Source organism: Drosophila elegans, unplaced genomic scaffold, assembly GCF_018152505.1.
Source record: "Drosophila elegans isolate 14027-0461.03 unplaced genomic scaffold, ASM1815250v1 contig_133, whole genome shotgun sequence".
In the NCBI taxonomy this organism is placed as follows: domain Eukaryota; kingdom Metazoa; phylum Arthropoda; class Insecta; order Diptera; family Drosophilidae; genus Drosophila; species Drosophila elegans.
Genome location: NW_024545499.1, coordinates 838,791 through 859,929, shown reverse-complemented (window position 1 = coordinate 859,929; position 21,139 = coordinate 838,791). Strand labels below are relative to the sequence as shown.

At 48.3% G+C, this 21,139-nt stretch overlaps 10 protein-coding genes across 14 annotated transcripts; 4 read left to right on the top strand and 6 right to left on the bottom strand.

The window, feature by feature from the left end:
* The first annotated feature begins 16 nt into the window (after positions 1-16).
* On the top strand, positions 17-763 carry LOC108145079 (peptidyl-prolyl cis-trans isomerase H). Its single transcript, XM_017270264.2, has 2 exons — positions 17-184; positions 248-763. The coding sequence occupies exons 1-2, from the start codon at positions 101-103 to the stop codon at positions 713-715; spliced, it is 552 nt and encodes a 183-aa protein (XP_017125753.1). The 5' UTR covers positions 17-100; the 3' UTR covers positions 716-763.
* On the bottom strand, positions 726-2,141 carry LOC108145076 (post-GPI attachment to proteins factor 3). The gene is made up of 4 exons (XM_017270258.2): positions 1,918-2,141; positions 1,544-1,860; positions 1,010-1,476; positions 726-954 (listed from the first exon to the last, which is right to left on the bottom strand). Exons 1-4 carry the CDS (start codon positions 2,051-2,053, stop codon positions 882-884), a joined length of 993 nt encoding a protein of 330 aa, XP_017125747.1. The 5' UTR covers positions 2,054-2,141; the 3' UTR covers positions 726-881.
* Positions 2,142-2,202: 61 nt separating this feature from the next.
* LOC108145073 (D-glucuronyl C5-epimerase B) lies at positions 2,203-5,776 on the top strand. The gene is made up of 3 exons (XM_017270256.2): positions 2,203-2,642; positions 2,703-4,084; positions 4,486-5,776. The coding sequence occupies exons 1-3, from the start codon at positions 2,544-2,546 to the stop codon at positions 4,850-4,852; spliced, it is 1,848 nt and encodes a 615-aa protein (XP_017125745.1). The 5' UTR covers positions 2,203-2,543; the 3' UTR covers positions 4,853-5,776.
* Positions 5,777-5,826: 50 nt separating this feature from the next.
* On the bottom strand, positions 5,827-6,822 carry LOC108145078 (coenzyme Q-binding protein COQ10, mitochondrial). 4 transcript variants are annotated; one of them, XM_017270261.2, is made up of 3 exons: positions 6,663-6,820; positions 6,451-6,576; positions 5,827-6,398 (listed from the first exon to the last, which is right to left on the bottom strand). In XM_017270261.2, the coding sequence occupies exons 1-3, from the start codon at positions 6,725-6,727 to the stop codon at positions 5,945-5,947; spliced, it is 645 nt and encodes a 214-aa protein (XP_017125750.1). In that variant the 5' UTR covers positions 6,728-6,820; the 3' UTR covers positions 5,827-5,944. The 4 variants fall into 4 exon arrangements, 3 of the variants coding, with proteins under 3 accessions (XP_017125750.1, XP_017125752.1, XP_041563243.1); XM_017270263.2 differs by having other exon boundaries at positions 6,451-6,555; XM_041707309.1 differs by lacking the exon at positions 6,663-6,820 and adding an exon at positions 6,614-6,639 and having other exon boundaries at positions 6,451-6,555.
* A 102-nt stretch (positions 6,823-6,924) lies between these two features.
* Positions 6,925-7,810, bottom strand: LOC108145080 (UPF0545 protein C22orf39 homolog). The gene is made up of 2 exons (XM_017270265.2): positions 7,676-7,810; positions 6,925-7,623 (listed from the first exon to the last, which is right to left on the bottom strand). The coding sequence occupies exons 1-2, from the start codon at positions 7,745-7,747 to the stop codon at positions 7,225-7,227; spliced, it is 471 nt and encodes a 156-aa protein (XP_017125754.1). The 5' UTR covers positions 7,748-7,810; the 3' UTR covers positions 6,925-7,224.
* A 31-nt stretch (positions 7,811-7,841) lies between these two features.
* On the bottom strand, positions 7,842-11,745 carry LOC108145077 (transcription factor Adf-1). 2 transcript variants are annotated; one of them, XM_017270259.2, is made up of 4 exons: positions 11,570-11,745; positions 11,277-11,465; positions 8,931-9,221; positions 7,842-8,871 (listed from the first exon to the last, which is right to left on the bottom strand). In XM_017270259.2, coding segments are annotated over exons 1-4 (786 nt in total). In that variant the 5' UTR covers positions 11,571-11,745; the 3' UTR covers positions 7,842-8,566. The 2 variants fall into 2 exon arrangements, with proteins under 2 accessions (XP_017125748.1, XP_017125749.1); XM_017270260.2 differs by lacking the exon at positions 11,570-11,745 and having other exon boundaries at positions 11,277-11,541.
* Positions 11,746-12,023: 278 nt separating this feature from the next.
* Positions 12,024-13,347, top strand: LOC108145074 (DNA polymerase interacting tetratricopeptide repeat-containing, protein of 47 kDa). Its single transcript, XM_017270257.2, has 2 exons — positions 12,024-12,684; positions 12,743-13,347. Exons 1-2 carry the CDS (start codon positions 12,055-12,057, stop codon positions 13,301-13,303), a joined length of 1,191 nt encoding a protein of 396 aa, XP_017125746.1. The 5' UTR covers positions 12,024-12,054; the 3' UTR covers positions 13,304-13,347.
* Positions 13,348-13,351: 4 nt separating this feature from the next.
* On the bottom strand, positions 13,352-16,680 carry LOC108145072 (probable serine/threonine-protein kinase nek3). Its single transcript, XM_017270255.2, has one exon. It carries the CDS (start codon positions 16,504-16,506, stop codon positions 14,047-14,049), a length of 2,460 nt encoding a protein of 819 aa, XP_017125744.1. The 5' UTR covers positions 16,507-16,680; the 3' UTR covers positions 13,352-14,046.
* Positions 16,681-17,612: 932 nt separating this feature from the next.
* LOC108145120 (geminin) lies at positions 17,613-18,540 on the top strand. Its single transcript, XM_017270330.2, has one exon. It carries the CDS (start codon positions 17,766-17,768, stop codon positions 18,342-18,344), a length of 579 nt encoding a protein of 192 aa, XP_017125819.1. The 5' UTR covers positions 17,613-17,765; the 3' UTR covers positions 18,345-18,540.
* Positions 18,541-18,583: 43 nt separating this feature from the next.
* LOC108145118 (zinc finger protein 260) lies at positions 18,584-20,782 on the bottom strand. Its single transcript, XM_017270329.1, has 5 exons — positions 20,672-20,782; positions 19,906-20,620; positions 19,448-19,840; positions 18,835-19,393; positions 18,584-18,762 (listed from the first exon to the last, which is right to left on the bottom strand). Exons 1-5 carry the CDS (start codon positions 20,676-20,678, stop codon positions 18,709-18,711), a joined length of 1,728 nt encoding a protein of 575 aa, XP_017125818.1. The 5' UTR covers positions 20,679-20,782; the 3' UTR covers positions 18,584-18,708.
* Positions 20,783-21,139: the final 357 nt, after the last annotated feature.

The following is a 21,139-nucleotide window of genomic DNA, read 5'->3' as shown; positions in this document are numbered from 1 at the left end:
TATTGGAGTATCGTTATCGAGCCATCGTATAAAACGTAAACAAAAGTCTGCCGGCGCATTTAATCTCGTAGTTTTGATAAACGTTTATGAAAAGGACAAAATGCCAAACTGGAATCAAATACAGTCGCAACTGCGCAGTTCCAACAATCCCGTCGTATTTTTCGACATTGCCGTAGGCACAACGGTAACTGCAAGCCCACTCGGCATAGACGCTATTTAACCATAATTTAAACCACTTTGGTTACAGGAGATCGGACGGATGATATTCGAACTGTTTGCGGACACAGTACCCCGTACAGCCGAGAACTTCCGGCAGTTCTGCACGGGCGAGTACCGACCGGATGGAGTCCCCATTGGCTACAAGGGCGCCAGCTTTCACCGGGTGATCAAGGACTTCATGATCCAGGGCGGAGACTTTGTCCAGGGCGACGGCACCGGCGTGACCAGCATTTACGGGAGCACCTTCGGAGACGAGAACTTTACCCTGAAACACGACTCGCCCGGACTGCTGTCTATGGCGAACAGTGGCAAGGAGACCAACGGGTGCCAATTTTTCATCACCTGCGCCAAGTGTAACTTCCTGGACGGCAAGCATGTGGTGTTCGGTCGCGTCCTGGACGGCCTGCTCATCATGAGAAAGATCGAGAACGTGCCCACGGGGCCCAACAACAAGCCCAAGCTGCCAGTAACCATTTCGCAGTGCGGGCAAATGTAGCGCGGAGTAGTGAATGTTGTAATAAAGTCTATATTATGTCTTTTTAAACGAAGCGTGTAAATCTGGTCACTGCCGTAGATGCTTTCCGCATGAATTCACTAGAGGCAGACAATTCATTAGGAAAGACACCAGGACAATAACCAGATTGTGCCATTCTCTAAAAGTCCTAGTTGTAGAAAGCATAGCCGCCAGCCGCAACCTTCTCTTTTCGCAGGGTTCGGCAATCCTCGATCATAAAGCTGAAAGAGGAAGCTATTTTTTAAATGCAAAGAATTTACACCAACTGGTACCCACTCGTAGTAGAGAGATGCCAGCGGAACCGTGGCCAGGTGCCAAAGAGCGTGTGCATCCAGAATCCAGAGAATGGGCGGAAAGTCCAGCAGCTCCAAGCTCATTGCCAGAGCCATGAGAACGTAGAAGCGCAGGATCCTCCGGAAGTAGGGCCTACGCGTGCGCACGAAGTGACACCAAACGAACCAGCCAACAGCTGCGACCACTCCCGTGGCCACGTTCACCATCATGTTGAAGGAGTAGTTGAACCGGCCCACGCTCAGGTAGGCAAAGTAATTAATGTAGTAGGAGACGAAGGCCAGCGAGATCACACCCCGCAGAAACAGGGAGTAGCGGTGCAGCATCCGCATGACCATAACGTACAGCGAGCACAGGATAATGGAGTAGGCAAAAGCGTAGTCCAGCAGCTCGGTCAGCGGAAAGTCCCTCGTGTGAAAGATGGCGGACCAGACCCAGCCGTTGAGGCTCGTCTGCGGGAAGATAAGTTTACTTAGTAATGCAAATTAGTTCATGTTCCTGTTGACAAGCCATTCCTACCACTGCGAATATGTGGGTCAGCATGTAGCAGGGGCTGTCCGGACGGACTTCCCGCCGAAATTTTCGCAGCAGACGCAGGTGTACGGCGAAGTTGAGTACGGAGAAGATGACCGAGGCCGGCTCCTGCATGCCCAGCAGTCGGAGGAAAGGCCACTTGCCGTAGAACTGCGGAATGGGCCATCCGCGCTCAAAGAAGGCCAACACCGTGCGCCACATGCAGCCGTACTGGCACTCATCCGCGCAGCTCCACTGGAAGAGCCGATCGAACACCGACTGCTTGTAGAACTTGACCGCCTGCTCTTGGATCTCCAGGCCATCTGCAAAGGATGCTTCCGTTCACAAGGATATCAAGGAATGGGATGTAGAGACCTTACCAGCCGAACAGTTTGTTCGCTCGCAGTTTTGCCGACAGTTGTGAAAAAACTGGGTGCGGTCCCCGTTGGAGGCGTGGCAGGTGGCCACAAACGCCCCCAGGAGCAGGAGAATTGCACTTAAACTACGACTAGACATGACTAAAACTAGTTAAAATCGCCCTCTCAGCGACATGCACCTGAAGTATTTTGTAAACATTGCACTATTGATTAATCGCCGACCTGCCGACGCTATCGATTTTCACGACTATCGACGTGCAGAGGCCGCCCATTTGTCGTATGTCAAAACATTCGCTCATCTGTATTGTACTTGCTGTTTTTTCGCAGTGCTTCACCAGATAATCGCCTAAAATCGTCAGAAAAATAAATAAAATATGTTCAGGGAGCATTTGCGGGAGCTGAAAGATCAACATTTAATGGCCCAAGCCTGAAATCGCGGAGCCTTAGGCCCTGCAGCTTGAATTTTACTTGCAGAGCGGTGGTGAAAGAGAGGGCGAATAGCATTGGTGCACCTTTATCTATTTGTCAGCCATGCATCGGCCAGAAGCAAGTTATCTTATTTTTAGAGCATGACTCACCTGCAGTCAGTCCAAAGATCAGTGGGAAACTGTTAGAGGACCGCCAACCGGATGTCCAAATATTCCAGCAGCCAGAGAGATGCCTTCGCCGTGCCCGTGCCCCCAGTAAGCAGAAAAATCCAGGAGCCACGAAAATCCCAGGGGATTAAGGTAAGAATCTCGATTCCGACCGGCCAACAGTTGGCTAACCTCAGTCTCCCGAATCTCTAGCAACGCGAGCCACTGGTCTTCTTCATCATGCGACTGAACCTGAAAGCCGTGCTGCTCATCCTCACTGTGGCCGTGGTGGTGATCACCCTGGGCGTCTATATGCGCTGCGCCGCCTTCTCCTTCTCGCCGGACCTGATGCGCCCGTTGGACCGGACAGCCAGGCAGTCCGCCAACGGCGGAGAGGCCTCTGCCCTGCAGGACATTGAGTGCTCCATCAACCAGGAGTACAGCGTGCACTGCAAGCGGGACGAGAACGCCAACGAGGTGTATGTGCCGTTCTCCTTCCTGCGCAACTACTTCGACGTGAGCGGAGCGGTCTCCACCAGCGGCAGCGAGGTGGCCCGGTTCAACTGGATGCACAGCACGGCCAAGGTGAACCTGCCCAAGGGCAAGTACGATGCGCGCGGCGTCTTCATGTACTTCGAGAACTACAACGTGGAGGTGCGCGACCGCGTGAAGTGCATCAGCGCGGCCGAGGGCGTGCCGGTTAGCACACAGTGGGAGAAGCGCGGCTACTTCTATCCCACCCAGATTGCCCAGTTCGCGTTGTCGCACTACAGCAAGAATCTCACGGAGCCGGCGCCGAGGGTGCGAGTGCTGGAGGACGGTGATGGCAACCAGATGGACTGGAGCACGCCCAGAACCAGCAACATGACCCGCATCTGGCACCACAAGTTCAACACCAGCGTGGTTCAGTTCGAGACAGCACCGGGCTACGAGGGCGCCATTAGCATTGCCCTCAATCAGACACTGGACCTGCTGCTCAGCGTGGACCTACTGCTGGTCACCAACAGCAGCAGCCTAATGGTCACCGTCCAGAACCGGGACACCCGGCACAGCTACACCCTCCACTACATACCCGCCGACCTGCTGCTGAGCGTGCAGGACTCGAACATCTACTACGGCCTGGGCGGATCGGCGCTAAACAAGTGGCGCCACATCACCCGGGACCTGCACATCGACGTCCAGAAGGGCATCGTCCTGGGGGACAAGCGCTCGCCACTGAAGATTCGGCGCTCCGACCTGGAGGTCTTAGCTATTGGCTTCCTGGGTCTAGGCTTCTACGACAACATCACTCTGTCCACCAGCGACCACATGGCTCACTTTTACGACGCGGCAGAGTGGTTTGTCCACAATCAGGACCCCAAGACGGGTGGCTGGGCCAATCCTGTGCGTCGCAGCCTCAACGGTTTCGCCGAGCTGCGTCCCGGCTGGATATCGGCCATGGGGCAGGGTCACAGCATTTCGGTGTTGGCACGCGCCTACTGGCACTCTGGCGGGGATGAACGCTACCTTCGGGCGGCCGCAGCCGGACTGCAACCTTACAGGGTCTACTCACGGGACGGCGGTGTTCTGGCGCAGTTCATGGATAAGTTCTACTGGTGAGTATGTGAAAATTCTCGCTCCGTTTAAGGGAGTACTTGAAGAAGAGAAGTCATTTGGGTACCCAAACTAAATGCAGGTTAAGTAGCTCGAATTGTCACTACGAATTTCAATATGACCCACAAAACTTGACCCAAATATATTCAAGTGTTTTGTTTTTGGATAAAATTATAGAAAGTGAATTACGTTATCTATTAGTTGATGCAGAATTTCTCTGACTATCAGAAATATTTAAATCACTTGGATAACGTTTTATTAAACTGGTTTGCTCCAGATTACCTTAAGATAGATTACACTTTTCTTACATTTTAATCTTCGTGAATTCTTACAATGAACTTCCATCTCAAAAAAAAGGGTAATGAAAAATATTAATTTTGACAATTAATTTCTCACTTCACAGGTACGAGGAGTATCCCACCACGCCGCCCTCGTATGTGCTGAACGGATTTATTTATTCTCTGCTGGGTCTCTACGATCTCAACAGCACGGCTCCTGTTAAAATCGCCCGCGAGGCTGGGAAACTCTTCGCCCAGGGCATGTACTCGCTGAAGAAGATGCTGCTACTTTACGACACTGGCTCCGGCACCAGCTACGACCTGCGCCACCTGAGCCTGGGCGTGGCCCCCAACCTGGCGCGCTGGGACTACCATGCGACGCATGTGAACCAGCTGCTCCTACTGGCCACTATCGACAGCGACCCACTGATCGCGCAGACCGCGGAGCGCTGGAAGGGATACATGTTTGGCAGGCGGGCCAAGCACAACTGAGAGTTAAGGAATCTGGCGGCCTACCGCCGTCGAAAAAGTGATATTTTGTAGGGCTTGCGTATTGCGCTTAACCATTCTAAATGGTTGCATTTGGTGCCCTGCCCTTCCCGCACCCTCTCATTCGTGACCCGAAAATAATTGTGTGTTTCTCTTGTGTTATTTCCGCCCCCCGTCTTTGTGCTAAAGTACTATTTTAGCTGGTCTGTCTAGGCGCCTATTATTGTTAAGCTATTGTACCTTTAACCTCGATTGCATTATCAAATGTTGGCCTCGTCTTTAAAAATTTGTTAACTCCCTATTGATTGATAGCCTAATTGTTTGCCCGAGAGTAGATGCACGCGCACTCACTGGACAATATTTAGAAATGAACATCTAACACTTAGTTAGACTTTTTTACTGCGCAAACTAAGTAGAGTTCGTTGCTACACTCCCCTGTATAAAGTAATGTAGAGAGCTTAGCGAAATAGTTGTAGAACGTAGGTAACATGTATCTGTTAGATACAATTGTAGACTCTTGTATTTAGCCTCCCCTCCACGGGGTAATCGTAGCGTTCCCACTCAAATACTAACTGCCCTGACCCCGAGTAAAATATATACTAACGATGCACGATAACGATAATAACGACTTCTATATATGGTAAGCCTGTAGTGTAATGTACTGTAGCGTATGCAATTTGAGGATGTTACGTATTTCTCGCAACTTAAACGATGCCATTCCAAACTAATTTTATTTTTATTCCTAAGTTTTCATCATCACAGAGAAGCTGTCAATTAGTCAATTGTACATCACTTTAAATGTAATCTGCGGATCCCTTATCTGTGGCCCACTACTAATCCCCAAAACGAGACTGTTAAAGAAAATGATTGATTTTGAATATTATGTTAAGTGAACCAAATTAAAGTACTTAATTTATGTTCTTTGTACTCGTGTATTGTTTCAATTGGTGCCTGGTGTCGGTAGAGGTCCGTTCTTGCACAATTCGATCGACAATTTATTTACAATTCGGCTAATTGTACTAACAACGGGCTATGTCAACGCAATATACACAATTTCAACTTAAATTAAAGACCACCATAGCCCACGTTCTCTGGTCAAGATCGCTGCGAGGTCAGGACGTGGGAGCGAATCGAGGGCGGACCACTACGCCGGCGCACCTCCTGGATGAACGCGTTCTCCATTTGGTCGCAGATGAGGTCGAAGAACAGGTTGGCCACGTTACTGTGCAGCAGCGACTTGAACTCGAAGGAGACCTTGAAGTCCAGCACGCAGGAGTTGGGTATGTCCTTGAGGCCCGGGTTGAAGCGCCACTCGTTCAGCAGGTAGTTGAACAGGCGTCCATCGTGGCACTCGGACTTGACCAAGCTGGGCGACTCCAGGGTGACCTGCGAAGTGTAGGCCTCGTTCAGCGGCGGGAAACCCACTATGAGGTCCGCCTTGAAGCCCCCACTATTCCGGCTGTGGACGTGGGAGCGTTTCACATACGGCACGAACATGTGGTAGTTGCTGACGTCGGAGACCACGCTGTACATATCCTGCATGGAGTATCTGCATAACCAAAATTAGTGATGACTTCATCATGCGCAGACCGTCGACTTACCCCACGAGCTCCTTTTTGGTGTACCAGCGGTTTTTGTTGCGGAAGTCATTGAAGGTTATGTAGGACCTATGGATGCTGCTGGCGAAGCTGCGCTGCTGGCCTCCTCTGCAACAGGAGAAGAACAATCTGAGTGGCACGGTCAATTTGGCTGCCCAAATCTTACGGGCTTGACATCGGCCTCCGGGTTATGTAATTTACATTTACCTGCTGACCTTGTTTCAATAAGGGGCCTTAGGATTCTGACGTCCAGGGCTTTCAGTGTACTACCCTTTAGCATTTTAGGCAAAGCTGGAGAGTTGGGTTCGGATGAGGAAGAAAGATAGAAGGTATCCGTATCCGAGGTATCGCAGAGTAAGTGCTGCCATTTCAGCTATATTGTAGCCGGTTTTGTCTGTTTTCGGAGGTTTCTTGGCTATTTTCAACTTCATATTTAATCTTTAAGTTTACTACATACATGTATACCAACAAGTCAAATAGAGTTAAAATCATTTATTTTTTAACGAAATCCTGCACGACAATTAAAACCAAGTACATAATGCAAACCTGCAAAAAAAGTTATAAAGTCTTATCGAATGCTGATATTTTTAGCTAATTTTAACGTCAAATTTAGCTAGGATGGCTACATCGAGAAAATCAGCTGACAGTGGTGCCAGACCATCGCAAGTCCGGTGGCCGAACATGAATTGTTTGATTAACAAGTTAACTGAAACCATTGAGATGAAATGGAGTCCTTAAATAATAGTCTTTGTTTCCTTAGCTACTTATATGTATATTTCACATAATCGCACACATTGAGCGTTCTTCCCCCTTCGGCACCTCCTGGCCGGAGAGCTCCCTCTGCTTCAGCTCCAGATAGGTGTTTTCGTTGCGCTTCTCCATCCAATCAGGCAGTGGAGCGGCCCAATCCTGCGGCGGCTCTTTCCGTTTTTGCCATGTGTCGTTGGCAAAGTGGGCGCGCAGTCGAATTCGACGGCGTTCCTCCTCGCTCTTGACCAAGGACTCTCCGGCCGCCACATCGTTGCCGTTGGACTCCTGATAGCGCTCGCAGTTTCGGTAATCGGTCAGCCACTGGGAGCAGTCAGTATCCTGGCCGAATATGAAGTACTGGTGGAAGCGGGCCTTGAAGCTCGTGCAGTCATCGTACTCCTCTTTGTACAAGTGACAGGGGCGAATCTGAAAGGAAAATCCCCTTAACTCTGGTTCTTTCACGCAGCCACATACTTACTGCCCACGCATCATCTAGTGTGTTCTTTAAACTACTCGATTTTGAGTCAGCATTTTCCAATTTCGTGGCCATTTCAATTACATAAAATCAGTCCCTAGCCGAACAGCTGATTCTGTTTATACCGCTGGCCGGCAGCGTTGCCACACCGCCGCGATTGAAACAAGTCTTTTACTTTTCAAATGTTTTTTTTTAATACCAAATAATTGCACAATTAATCATTGAAAATGGTAAGCAACTTGCGTCGCCGGCAACTATTTCGATTGTATCCGTGTAAAGTGTGTAATATACGCTCACTATGAAAAAAGGTGTTTAATATTTCCTTTTGTCATACTTAATAAAAGCCTTTCAAAGTATCTTTCAAGCGTTTTCAGCATATTACAACAGAACTTATAAAATTAAAATAACTTTTACGTGTGTACTTAATTACAGAGCTAAGACCCGATGGCAAGTTATAACTAAATCGTAGTCAAAAATTTACAGTACGCTGCACATGAATTGTTTCCGCGGTCGTTTAACAAACTACTCATAATTCTAGGATCGCTATTTTTCAATCGTTTTTCATTTTTTTTTTTTTTGTACAGAGCTGAGAACTGGGCGCGAATTGAATCACCGATCATGGGGCCAACTAAGCATATAAATATATATGTTTGTCTACGTTTTGGGCTTGGGGAAGTATAATTACGCGTTGTGGGTATACGCTGTGGGGAGTTACGTCTAATGTTATTCTGTAGTTTGACTTTAAGACCTATGAACTATGAATGACCGCACAAGACCGTCGGCCTGTGTGGATGTGGGTATGGGTGACCGCTGGTCCGTTCTCGTTTGATCTCAGGGCAGAACGCTCTCCAGTTGGAGCAGCTGCAGCAGCTGCCGATGACAGCCGCCCGACAGTTAGTACTTGTTGTGCTGGGCCAACAGCTGCATATCCGTCAGATACTTGATGATGTGCACCTTGGCTTCGGCCTTTTGTCGCACGCCCAGCGTGTTGAGCATGTCCGTGACAACCATGCCGAAACTCTGGTCCTCGGCGCTTACCGCCTGGGAGACGTTGTTCTGGAAAATCTTGATGGTGTTGAGCATGTTGTCGCTGTGCTCCTCCTCACTGCGCTCCCGCTTGAGCGGCGGTTCGTAGAAGTATGGCTTTTGGTCCTTGCCCACGGCAGTGGCCAGCTGAGCGTCACTGGTGACGGTGATTTCTGTAAGAAATAAGCGTATTTAGCTGGGATCGCAGATGCTCGAAGGCTCGACTACTTACCATGAGGATGGGTCAGTGCCTGAGCTGAGGTTGTGGCGCTGCCGTTGAACGGCTGAGCGAATATGTCCACGACGGTCTGTTGCTGCGCCTGTTGCTGCTGCGACGGATCAGCCTGGTTGGCATTTTGACTGCCGTTGGCGCACTTGCCCAGCAGCGACTCCCGGTACTGGCGAATGGAGTCCACCAGGAATTGCATCTGCTTGAAGTAACGCCAGCGCGATTCCTGGCATAGTTTCATTTCGCGGGCAAACTTGTCGCGCAAGCTCTTCCAGCGTTTGGTACATTTTTGTTCTGCAATGCAAGAGACAAGGCGAACCATTTAGTAATGATAAACGCTTGATTTTGGACTTAAACATATTTCATAATCTTTTTCAATGCAGGTAAATTTGTTACATATGTGATCGTCAACATTGAGGATTCTCAACAGTCTTATTTTATTTGTACTTAGATAATGGTTTTAAAATGGTTTTGGGGTGTCTTACTGCATTTTTCTTTACTTATGATTAATCCCTGTTGAGATACTTCGTACACATAAGTCTGTCCAATATATATACATATATACACAAAATAATCACTAATAAATGTTTACTCCAGTATAAACTTTCTTATATTAATGTAATAAGTTGTTTGAGAGTAAATAAATATTATTTATTTAATTAATTTTCTTATCTTCCTAACGATACAAGTATAAAAATTCTTATCTATCTAAGCGCTAGTATCAAAACCAAATAAAATAATATTCTTCGAACTCTTTGAGATTACACCTGCCTGGTTTTCTTGGGATTTTTCTTCCGTCTGCAGAAACTAGAACTACTGGCCCATCTAGCCCACCCCTGAAACGCATCTGCTAGAAACATCAAATCGCAAACCAAAACAAACCGCTGGCAGAAGCAGAGACGGTGGCAGAAGGCAACAGCGGGCAGAGGGCAGCAGCTTCCCAGCGCCAGCAGAGACGTTGACGTGACGGTGTCGCTGTCGACTTCGACTCCCTCTGCCCGCGGCCTCTGCCTGAAGACGGAAACCTGTGGCATTGCATTGCTGCTGGAACGACTTGGCTGAATTTCAGCTTTCGAGCCACCGTCTCGCCTTGCATAATCGAAAGCCGAATAAAAAAATTGCTGTGATATAGGCGAAAATTTAGGGTTCGATCAAAGGCCGGCGAGGGGTGGGATAAACGGTAAGTTTTGTTGGTATACTCATGAAAACGAAACGAAAGCTGCCTGGTCGGTCTCCGGTAACTACAGTGGGTGTCTAAACTATTGGCACACCTAAACGTTTTAACGTTTCCTTAAGACAATATATTTAAAAATTTACAATATTAAATCATGATATGTATCTTTTGAAAGACTGCTGCATAAAAGTATTGCGCATATTGACACACATGTGAAACACCTTAACATATGAATTAAATACCTTTTTCTTAAAATTGTTTGATGCTAAAAAAACTTTTTTGTCCACAAATTTTGTTGCACTAACTGAAAAATTATGTACATAATATGTAAGCAATATATTAAAAAGTATAAAAAAAAAACATTTTTGCTTAAAGAATCGGCACTGCCAATACTTTAGCCCAGCACTGTATGTATACACGCATACGAAGGTGTGTGAGCGAGTCAGCTGTCGACCGAGGCAGAACAACCCGCAGCCGCAGTGTACAAAAATAAACGCTGGCGCAAGCAGAAGAGCTGCTGTGGGAGCGAGACAACTACTGCGACGCGACGGCAAAGTACAGCAACTTCAAAAATATCGACTGAGCACACTGCCACAGAGGTCTTCACACCGACAGAGCAAGCAGGGGCGGAGCTCCAGCGCCCAAAAGGGGCGAGGTATTGCAAATTATATTTAAAACAAAGCAAACCCTACAGAATTAGCTGTTTGAAATTAAAATCCCAATTAAGAATTCGGTGTCTTATTGAGAGTTCACATTTTTGGATTATGTTAGTGATTTAAAATTTCTAAAATCAAGTAAATCAAGTCATTGATTGATTCAAATGTGCTTAATTTTAATATTTTAAATATATATATATATATATATATATGTAGTTTAAGCGATCTTTTCATTTGGTCTCATTTTATTATTTATTGTAAAGAATATTTTTACTCGTAAATGAAACCTATTCAAGATTCGTTGTTGGCCAACCCCTTCCAAACGACTCCGCCCCTGAAATTTCACAACCATCAGCCAGCTACTGCGCCGCGTCGCCGTTCACTTTTGCGTCGTTTTCTGTCGTCGTCGACTTTCGTCTTTCGCTCCCTGTCCCCCTTAGAGAATTAATCAATTGACTGGTTGGGGCACGGACAGAAAGCTGAAAACCCGTAGCCAAAAACCAGCCGAATTTCACTTACCAGGCACACCGAGAGTTTCGGCGATTTGTTTCCAGGTCTGGGCCTTGCGCACAAAGTGCTTGTAATTGTAGTGCGACCTGTCGTATATCACTGGGTTCAGCTTGACAGCCTCGATGAGATTGAGATCAAACTGCTGCTCAAGATTGGCATCCAGCTTGTCCATCTCAATGGCTGCCGTGAGGGTATGCACTGAGGGGACAAGACGAGGAGACAAGAGTTAATTTAGCAAAAACTGGATGTGGATCCAAGTGCCAAACTGGGCGCTCGGACTTTCGCTTCCCGACGACACTCACTTTGTTTCTTTCGTTTGCTAATTGTTGTTAAGTATTTGGCGCGAACGCACGCTCTGTTTGTTTTTATTTTGATTGGTTTCTTCTGCGAGGAAGGAACGTCGACGTTTTAATTTTATTTCTCAGTCGCGTCTCTGCCAACGATACGTCTCAGCTCAGTCGCGTCTCTGCCAATGGAGGGTCTGGGTCTGGGCGTTTGTCAACACTGCGGGCTCTGCCGATATTCATCGATGACTTTGGGGTCACGACGACCATTTTTGCGGCATACGGTCACTCTCGGGAAGGAGGTGGTATATTAGGCACTCTCTTTTGAATGTTTTTTTTTTATAATCCGCTTTATCCTTTTGATCTAAATCCTTGCAATATAAACACCCAGACAAACTTTTCATTATTAAAAGCTTAAACTTTTTTATTTTGGTATATTTTTAAAGGCCAGTTGGTATATTTGAATAGTCCTTCGGCGGTAACACTCTTTCTGATTGGAACAAATGGAGGAACTGGCCGCGCAACGAACTTGGACAGAGGAGGAGCGCCTGGAGCTGGCCGCCCAGCTGGACGCCGACCTGGACGCATTCATCGATGGACTGGAGAAGAAGCGCTACGAGGAGGGCTGGCCGGAGGACCGCTGGCAAGAGGAGATGGACAAGCATCCGTTCTTCATGAAGCGTGCTCCGCAGCCCGGTGACGACGTGCATCCTATGTTCGAGGGGTTGCAGAAGCTTAAGTACGACCCAGAGGAGAACACTCGCGATGAGCTGGCGCTCAACTACAAGGAGGACGGCAACTTCTACATGAAGCACAAGAAATTCCGCATGGCAATCTACAGTTTCACCGAGGGTATCAAATCCAAGACGGAGAACCCTGACGTGCTGGCCGTGCTCTACAACAATCGCTCGGCGGCCCACTTCTTTATCAAGAACTATAGATCCGCGCTGAGTGACGCCCAGCGTGCCTTGTTCTTTAAGCCAGACTACACAAAGGCCCGCTGGAGGTCGGCGCAATGTGCCTACGAATTGGAGAAGTTCGACGTGTGCACCCAGATGTGCGAGGAGCTGCTCGAGGTGGACGTAGACCACAAGGAGGCCAACGCTCTACTCCACAAGAACAAGATGAAGAAGGTGACAATGAGTGTTCCCGCTAAATTTAAACCCCGCTTATCCATTTTTATTCCTGCAGCTAGAGATCGAGCGCAACCAGCGTAAAGAGGCTGCCGAGGCGAAGCGCCGCCTTACCCGCTTCCACAGGCTCCGCGATGCCATCGAGCAGCGGGCCATTAAGTTCGATGACCAACGGGTCGGCCAGAAGGCTGCCTTGACCGAGGAGCTACTGCAACCCAAGTTTCTACCTCTGGAAGATCACTCAGTGCATCTGGACGAGGACGGCAGCACGTTGGTTTGGCCCGCCGCCTTTTCCTATCCGGAGTTCATGTTCAGCGACTTCCAGCAGAAGCTGCCGGAAACTGCGACCATGCAGGACTGCCTGGCCACGCTGTTCGCCGAACCGCTGCCCTGCGATAAGACACAGAGCTACCGCCAGGGCAACGTGAACGTGTACTACGAGAACCGCAAGGTGGGCTGCGTCCACAAGGTTGCCGTTGAAAAGCAGCTAGCCGAGATCATCGCTGAGAAGGGATTCTTCGTATCGGGCGGAGCCTTGCTCTTCTATGTGGTGCCCAAGCATTCCCGGGTGGAACAGGAGTTCATACACCAACAGCGACGACCCATGGTTTATAGTTGAGTAGTCAGTGTGGAAATAAAGTTGATCGTTTTTAGAAAACAGAATGCCTTCAGTTGGTTGTAAAGTTTATTTCGTTAGCAGCAAATATCTATTTTTAAGCTTATGTTTTAGTCACGGTACAATTGAGCTTTGGTTATGCTATGTTGAAGCATTTTCTCGTAGGATTAACTAATTTCTGATATGTTATGCGAAGCCAAAAAGCGTTGTTTTAGGCTTACGTCGTCCCAAAATATCCGGTACGGCGTAATTCCATTTTTTTTATGAATATAATGTGTAGAATTTAAACTTGTTTAGCTAAATTTAGTTTCTTTTCAACAACGAGGCGCCTAAATGAGTCAACAATATGGTTTTAGTTTAAATTGTATAAAAGCGTTCTTGTAAATTTCCATAATTGAGCATATTCATATGTATAAATCTAGACATTCATCGTTAGTTCACAACAGTAATACTAGTTGGGCTCCTTAAATGGAGCCGGATATGATTCGTTAAATAACGTTTGACAAAGCGCGATCAACCTATAAGGCTTAAGACTAAGTGCATCGTGGGAAAGCGTATTACATACTTGGATAACATAATAGTAAGCTGATGACATCAACTTGTCCAACTAACACAAAAGTGGTGGGCAGATCACATTCACAAGAACCTACAACAAATTAAAAATAATAAGCGAAATTCATAAAAAAGCAGTGTGTCTTCACAGCAAAGTGTTCAGCATGGATTCGGAAAACTGGACAAAATCTGCGCTAGTGCTGCGGCGACGGAGGATTTCTCTGCAAGACGTTGTTCAGCCTCATCTTCAGCGGCGAAAAGTCAATTTTCTTGAAGCGTGGCAGCGAGGCAAACTTCTTCATGCTGCCTCCTGGTGCATGCAACTCATTGGACGTGGCCACCGATTGTATCATGGGCTGTGGCTGGGCAGCTGCCTGCTTGGTTTTGCTCGGCGAATGTCCGAATTTAGCCAGTGTGGCGTACTTCTGCAGGAGTCGCGTGGCCTGCTCCGCTGCCTGGGAGCGATCCTCGATCTCCTCCTCCAGCTTTGGCTGAACGCAGGGAACATTCGCTGACTTCGCCTGGCCAGAATCCTTGACAGCTTGGCCGTCGTCGAATTTAAAATCAATGTTCTTTAGCATGGTCAAATGCAGCAGTTCGTCATCCACGCCTTCATTGTTATTGTTATTGTTGTTGTAGTTTTGGTGGGTGTTATTACTATTGGTGCTATTCGGTCGCTTGACTGGATGGGTGACAGCATAAACGCTCTCGGAGATCTTGTGGGCGGCAGTCTTCTTGGTTGATAAATTAGTCTTGGCTGATGATGATGATGATGAGATGGAAGCCGCCTTGTGGCGCTGTTCGATGATATGTTGGGGCGATGAAATGTAAAGGTTCTCCTTTCGTTCGCGTCGCAACTTGGAACTGACCAAGTGCCTGAGACTGGGTCCATGTTCGGCGGGACTGCGTCGCCTGGACTTGAGGGTGTCGCAGCTGTTGGGATAGTAGGAGGGTATCTTGTCGTCGACACTGATGATCGACTTCCTCGGTGTCTGGTAGTAGTCCTCCTCCTCCTCCTCCACCTCTGGCTTCTGCTGCATTGTCTTCTCCTTGGGCGTTCCCTTCTGCGGCAACGCTGGTGCCAACGGCGATTCGGTGGGTGTGCTGGTGCTCAGTCCGATGCCGAGTGGCTGCGCCTCCAGCTCTTGGGCCGCCTTGACAGCCAACAGATTCTCGTATAGATGCTCCGCAAATCCAGCTGCAGCCGCTCCCACGGTGCTGTTCAGAGAGCTGCCGTGCATGGCTTCGTAAATGTCACTCTCGTTGGCCACTTGTGGCTTGGTGGGCTGGTCCTCAGTGTTGCAGCTGCTGGAAGATGAGCTGTATGAGCCCGTGGAATAGCCGGACGAAGTGGATGCTGTGCTGCCGGATGGCTGCGGTGGCAGTTCCTTCACCGCCGCCGGCTTCAAAATTGGCGCCATTACGCAGTATCCCGTGAGATCGTCCTCCAGGATCTTGTTTTTCTTCAGCAGATTACTCTGCGGAACAGCTCCGTGGGATCCGATGAGATTAATTGTGGACGTGTTGCAGGCGGAAAAGTTGAAATTATACGGCAGCTGCTCGGAAACGTTCAAGCTCTCCAGTGAGTCGGGTTTACTCAGTTGGCTAGTGATTTGCGCCACAATCTGATTGCGTGATATGGGTTCAATGACCGACTCATCCAGACTGATGTTCAGCTCCAGGCTCGACTCGTGGTTCTGTGCTCCAAAATATTCACCAAAGGTGTCCAGTAAATTGAGTTTGGAGAGGTCCGGACTCGAGAAACTGTTGCGCTGCGACTTGCTCAACTGGGATGAGCGCTTTAACGGCAGCACTGGCTCCGGGGTGGGAGCATTCTCGTAGAGCGGTAGTGCCTCATTGTTGGGCACGTTTGCCAGTTCATTGCTGCTGCCGGCACCCTTTTGGCGCGGTCCCCCAAACAGACTGTCCAGCATGTTTTTATACTTCTTTTTCTTGGCCAGCTCCGACTCTGGATTGGTGCTGGACCGCGGAATATCGCACTCAAAAGTGTTGATGCGCTGGCGGTGGGGATGTGCGGGAAGAGGCGGCGGCGAGGGGGTTTTTTCCATGGCCGATGGCTTCATCTCCTCGTAGATGCCCGAGGCGATGGAGACGCGCGAGATGCGGCTGCCGTCGAAGATCTCCTCGTAGATCTGCGAAACTCGCGGCGAGAGATCGCTGGCGTCCAGGGAGTCTGGCAGATTGGGCAGCGGGCCCAGAGCGCCAGGACCTCTGCTAAGGCGGCGCTGCTCGAGGAAAACCTGGCGGTACAACTCCAGGTTTTTGATCGACTTCCGCATCCACTTCATGTGGCGCCGACAGGAGGTCTCCGTCTCCAGGGCGAAGTAAATGAAGCAGTCGCGGCGGTTCTGCGTCCAGAAGAGCCCATAGGAGTGCTGTTTGGTGCGCGAGGTGGCCAGGCTTAGGCTTACGCCCGGAACGTTCACGGAGACGCTTACCGGTTTGGCGGGATGCGTCTCGTGGGGCTCCGCCTCTTGGGCCTGGAAGCTGAGCCGCAGGAAGCAGGGCACACACTTGATGGCCTCGATTTTCACCTGACAGCGGGTCCACGTCTTGTAGCGCAGCGCCACTGGGCGCTTGTCGTGTGTATCCAGTTTGACGTCCATGCTCATGGAGATCTCGTTGTGGTCCATCTTGCGGCGTCTCTCCTCTCCTTGGGGGTGTAGGTGGGGGTGCGGTGGTTGTGTTTTGCGAGTGGAAAATAAAAAAAGTGTTTCGATCCGCTACTGGGTGAATTACATGTTTTCTGCGACTGGGTGGAGCTCTTATCGGCTATTCTCTTATCGCCCGTTTATCCTTCGTGTCCTCGTGACGTGACCAGGGCTGCCACCTAGCAAACATATCATTGCTACATTACTCAATGCATTTTGTAGAGATTATATAGAGTATTTAAAAACTAAAAACAAATTATTTAAATGTTTTTAAAAAAAAAGACTTACATATACAAACTTTATAAAGCCCATAATAACCAACATTGTTATGACTTTATTGAAAATTTTGGGCAGAGCAAAAATATCGTATTTTAATTTCAACAATTTCAATTACCGTTTTGTTTTTTAACGTCACATCTGAAATCAATATTTTGTTTTCGCTTTGGCACACTTGTGCAAAATTAAAAAGTATTTTTAATAATTGTTAAAATCTTTTGCATCCGTACTAAAAATTTTGAAATAAAAAAAAAACACCCTTTTTCCCAGATTGTTGTTTGCTTGCCACTTAAATAAAAAATAAGTCTAATAATTTATTTTCACCACAAATTGACCTTTGTTAAATCTTAAAAATTTCTACACAAAGAAGTTGCGAACACTACAACAAGTAAAATACAAGCTTCACCAGCCATTGGAATTAGAGCTATTTATTAACTTATAAAATCATTTATGTTAACCAGAGGCATAGAATAAAAGAAAAATGTGGCGTGAAAGTTGGACGAGTGTGAATCTCCTGAGCACAAAGACAATAGATTAACTGAATATCGACCTATTATCAATTTTCTAATGAGCATACAACGAATTTCTAAATAAGTATTTAGTATTGTTTTTTTTTTTTTTAATTTTTATGATAAGAATTATGATTTATTTTTTTTGCTTTAAGTTTTAACATATCATTTAAAAACAGCATTTCAAATAAATTATTTGCGCAGAGTGAGAACACTTTAGTTTTGCGCCATAGAGCACGACAGTCGTGACACGAAGGGCCATGGATGCAACCCTAGTCAAACAGTACAGTGTTGTACAACAGCACGCGGCATCGCATTTTTTGGCGGCCATTACAACGAGTGGAAAACGGCGGAGCGCAGCGCACAAATTAATGCATAAACAAACGGCAAGCAAATAGAACACGCGCTGTCCCTGACAACCCAATCCCACCGAAAGCACAACGAACAGCTCCGAAGATGTCCTCGAGCGCTGCCAGGGTCTACATCCAAGTCGAGAGCGAGGCCGAGCAGCAGGAGCACCTAAAACAACAGCGCAAGACACTAAAGCCCTTGCAGGGCAACGTCGTCAACGACAAGGAAAACCTCAGCGGTACCGGGCGGGCCTCCATCGTGGATCAGCTGAGTCGCTTAAAGGCCGGCGTCCAGGTCGCGCCCAAATACGGCAAGCGCAAGTGCGTGGAAACGTCCACAGCAGCGCCGGCGACGTCCACAAAGGACGCGGACACCCAGACCGAGCCGGAGGCCACGCCCCGCGCTGATGCCGACAAGCCCATCACGGCGGAGGACCTAACCAGTGAGGCCGAGCCCGGCGAGAACTACTACAAGCTGCTGGCCGAGCAGCGGCGACTGGCCCTGGAGGACTCGCTCACCGAGAATCGACATCTGCACGAGCGCATCGAGGGACTGGAGGAGGAGATGGACACGATGCGCCAGGAGCTGGACGCAGCGAACAACCTGGTGGAGGTCCTAAAGGAGATCTGCGACGAGGACAACAGCGAGTTAGAGGAGGACGAGGCTGCGGCCGACCAGGAGTAGGTCACCGCAAAGGCTGCATACCAATCACACGTTCTGTTAGTCTAAGTTTTTACAAATAGTTGTAGTTAAATCTCCCTTAATTTATCCCTGTACGTCAGCTAACACAACGGACTGGTCTCATTGTACGCCAGCAATATATTTACCTGTTACACGCCAGTTATGATCCCAATAAAGTTTACACACATTTGATTAGAAATCATAGATCTTGTCGTAGAAATCAATAGACGAACTGGACCAGCTTTAGACAAAGATTCCGCCAACGTGCGGAAAGTTTATTGACTAAGGAATCCGGTTCGCAAAGAAAGGAGGGGTTTTACGATTTCTAAAACAATTAATTGGCTAGTCGGAGTATGAAGTTAAAGATCTACTTAAGCCAATCCGTGATGATTTCCTCGCTGTGGAAGTTATCCACGTCGAACTGAAATAGATAGAACCGATTAGCAAATGTGCTTTGCATTTGATTAAAGTTTTCAAGTTTTATGCCACCCACCTCAACGCACTCCTCGTAAGTCGGCACGGAACCCACGATGTCCACATCGTTAACCACAGCATTAATGTAAGCAGCGTCTGCCTCAGCGGCTGCTATCAGCACCGCGGTCTCCGAGTCATCGGCCTCTGTGGCGTGCGAATCTTCAGCGATGGAGGAGGGATCCTCCTGCTGTACGGCCGCATCGTCCACCAAGCCGTGGGCCGACTTCATGTGCAGGCGCAGGGCGAAAAGACGCGCATATTCAGCTCCGCAGGCGCTGCACCAGAACTTCCCACCTGCCTGGCTCTTGGCCGGCTGTCCGCTCTTAAGAATCGGCGTACTAGCGCCGGTACTTTCTTTGCCCTTGTCGTCCTTGTGCGTCTGCATGTGATTCTTGACGGCATACATGGAGGAGAACGGTCGGTTGCATACGACGCACTGGTACGGCTTGGTGTGGGTGTTCTTGTGGGCGTACAGCTGCACGGAGGTGCGAAAGGACTTGGGGCACATATCACACGCAAATTGCCGCTCCGAGCTGTGGATGCGCAGGTGATGGGAATACACTTGGTGCGATTTGAAGCTGAAATTGTGTTTATTGTAAATAAAGTTAAAGAATTTTGTTATTTCTACCCACCGCTTGTTGCAAACCGTGCACACATACGGTCGGATGTTGGTGTGGGTGCGCAGGTGAAGGGTCAGCGAATAGGACACGCGAAAAGTCTTGCCGCAGACCTCACAGCCATAGGGCTTCTCTCCGGTATGGACCCGCTCGTGCTTGACCTTCTCAAAGGGACGGGTGAACACCCGCTCGCAGTATTGACACGGAAACCCGGGCTTCTCCTTGTCGACACTCGGACGATGGATCAATCTGCTGGAGGGATCGAAGTCGCGAGGCTTCTCGTGGATTTTGAGGTGCATCTGGTAGGTCACATTGCTCTCGAACTTGCGGTTGCAAATGCTGCACATAATCTCGCTGGTAGTTTGCTGGTGCATCTGCTTGTGGACCGTCAGCAGGTTCTCATCAAAGCTGAGGACGACAGTTAACGACAGTTTAGAAGTGAGTTTACCATTAGTTTCGCACAATTAACCCACCTCTTGTTGCAGATTTCGCAGTAGAACTGATCCAGTTCGCTGTACTGCTGATGGGCGCCCACAGGAAGGGCGTCTTGAATGCTCTTGGACGCGCGAGTTTCGTGAATGCGCATGTGAAACTTGAGGAACTTGTCCGAGCTGAAAACGGTGTTGCAGATCCCGCAGCTAATCACGGAGGATGCATTTTTGGGACTAGTCCTTGTTCCGACTCCGGGCAACTTTCGACGGGAAGGTGCTTTGGCCTCGCCAACCTGCTGGCTGGAACCAAGGCCTGACTCCGCCCGCGGACAAACGTGCTCCTCGGCACAACTTCGGTTCTCGAAAATGCTGTGGCAGTCGTAGCAAAAGTAGCGATCGGAACAGCTGGACTCCGTTTCGTCCTCCTGCGTCTTGATGGCGGCAGGAACTTCCTCTACCTCCACCAGCTCCCAGAGCGGCGCATCCGGCTCAACGATGTCCTCCTCGTCAACTTCCTCCAAAATGCAATCTGTAATGACCTCCTCGTCCGCAGTGGCCTCCTCTACGAGCTCGAATTCTCTATTGCCATTGCCGCAGGAGCCGGTCTGTCGATTGTGATCCCTGGCGTAAGCCTCGCCGTCCTCGTACACGTTGCCGCAGCTCTCGCAGAAAAGGAGCTCCTGGGGCTCTGCAACTCCCGAGAAGGATCCATCGTCCACGTGGGTGTCCGGGCTAGTCTCCTCGGCCTGGCTGAACACTGCAATGGGACGTTAGTCAACGCTCTTGCCCCCGGACACTGTGCACTCACATGACATGGCATTATTTGCTACAAAACTGATTTATTTACAATATATAATCTTGGACAAACCATTCACAACAATTGTTTTGTCGAAGTCAGAGCGTTGCCACCAAGTTCATCGAATTGTGAGGTTTTAACTGTCTGGCAAGGTTTTTAAAATAGCTTTTAAATACGATACTTGGGGTGTTCTCTGAATTTTAAAAATTTCCGCAAGTCATAATATCTGCGGCTGTCGATTATATCTTAAATATTTGAACATAACGTGACCAAAAAAGTATAATAGTAAAAGTATATTCTTCTTTATTTTTATATTTAAATTTACTCCTCAAAAATAAGGAACTTTACGTCCTGTTAAGTGGCCTGCGTAACCCACGAAAAAAATTGGCTTTTATTAAAGAAAGTACCAAATATAATATTTTGAAATATTTTGCACATAATAAGGTAAGCTTTAATTTAAGGTTTCTGTTTAACAAAAAT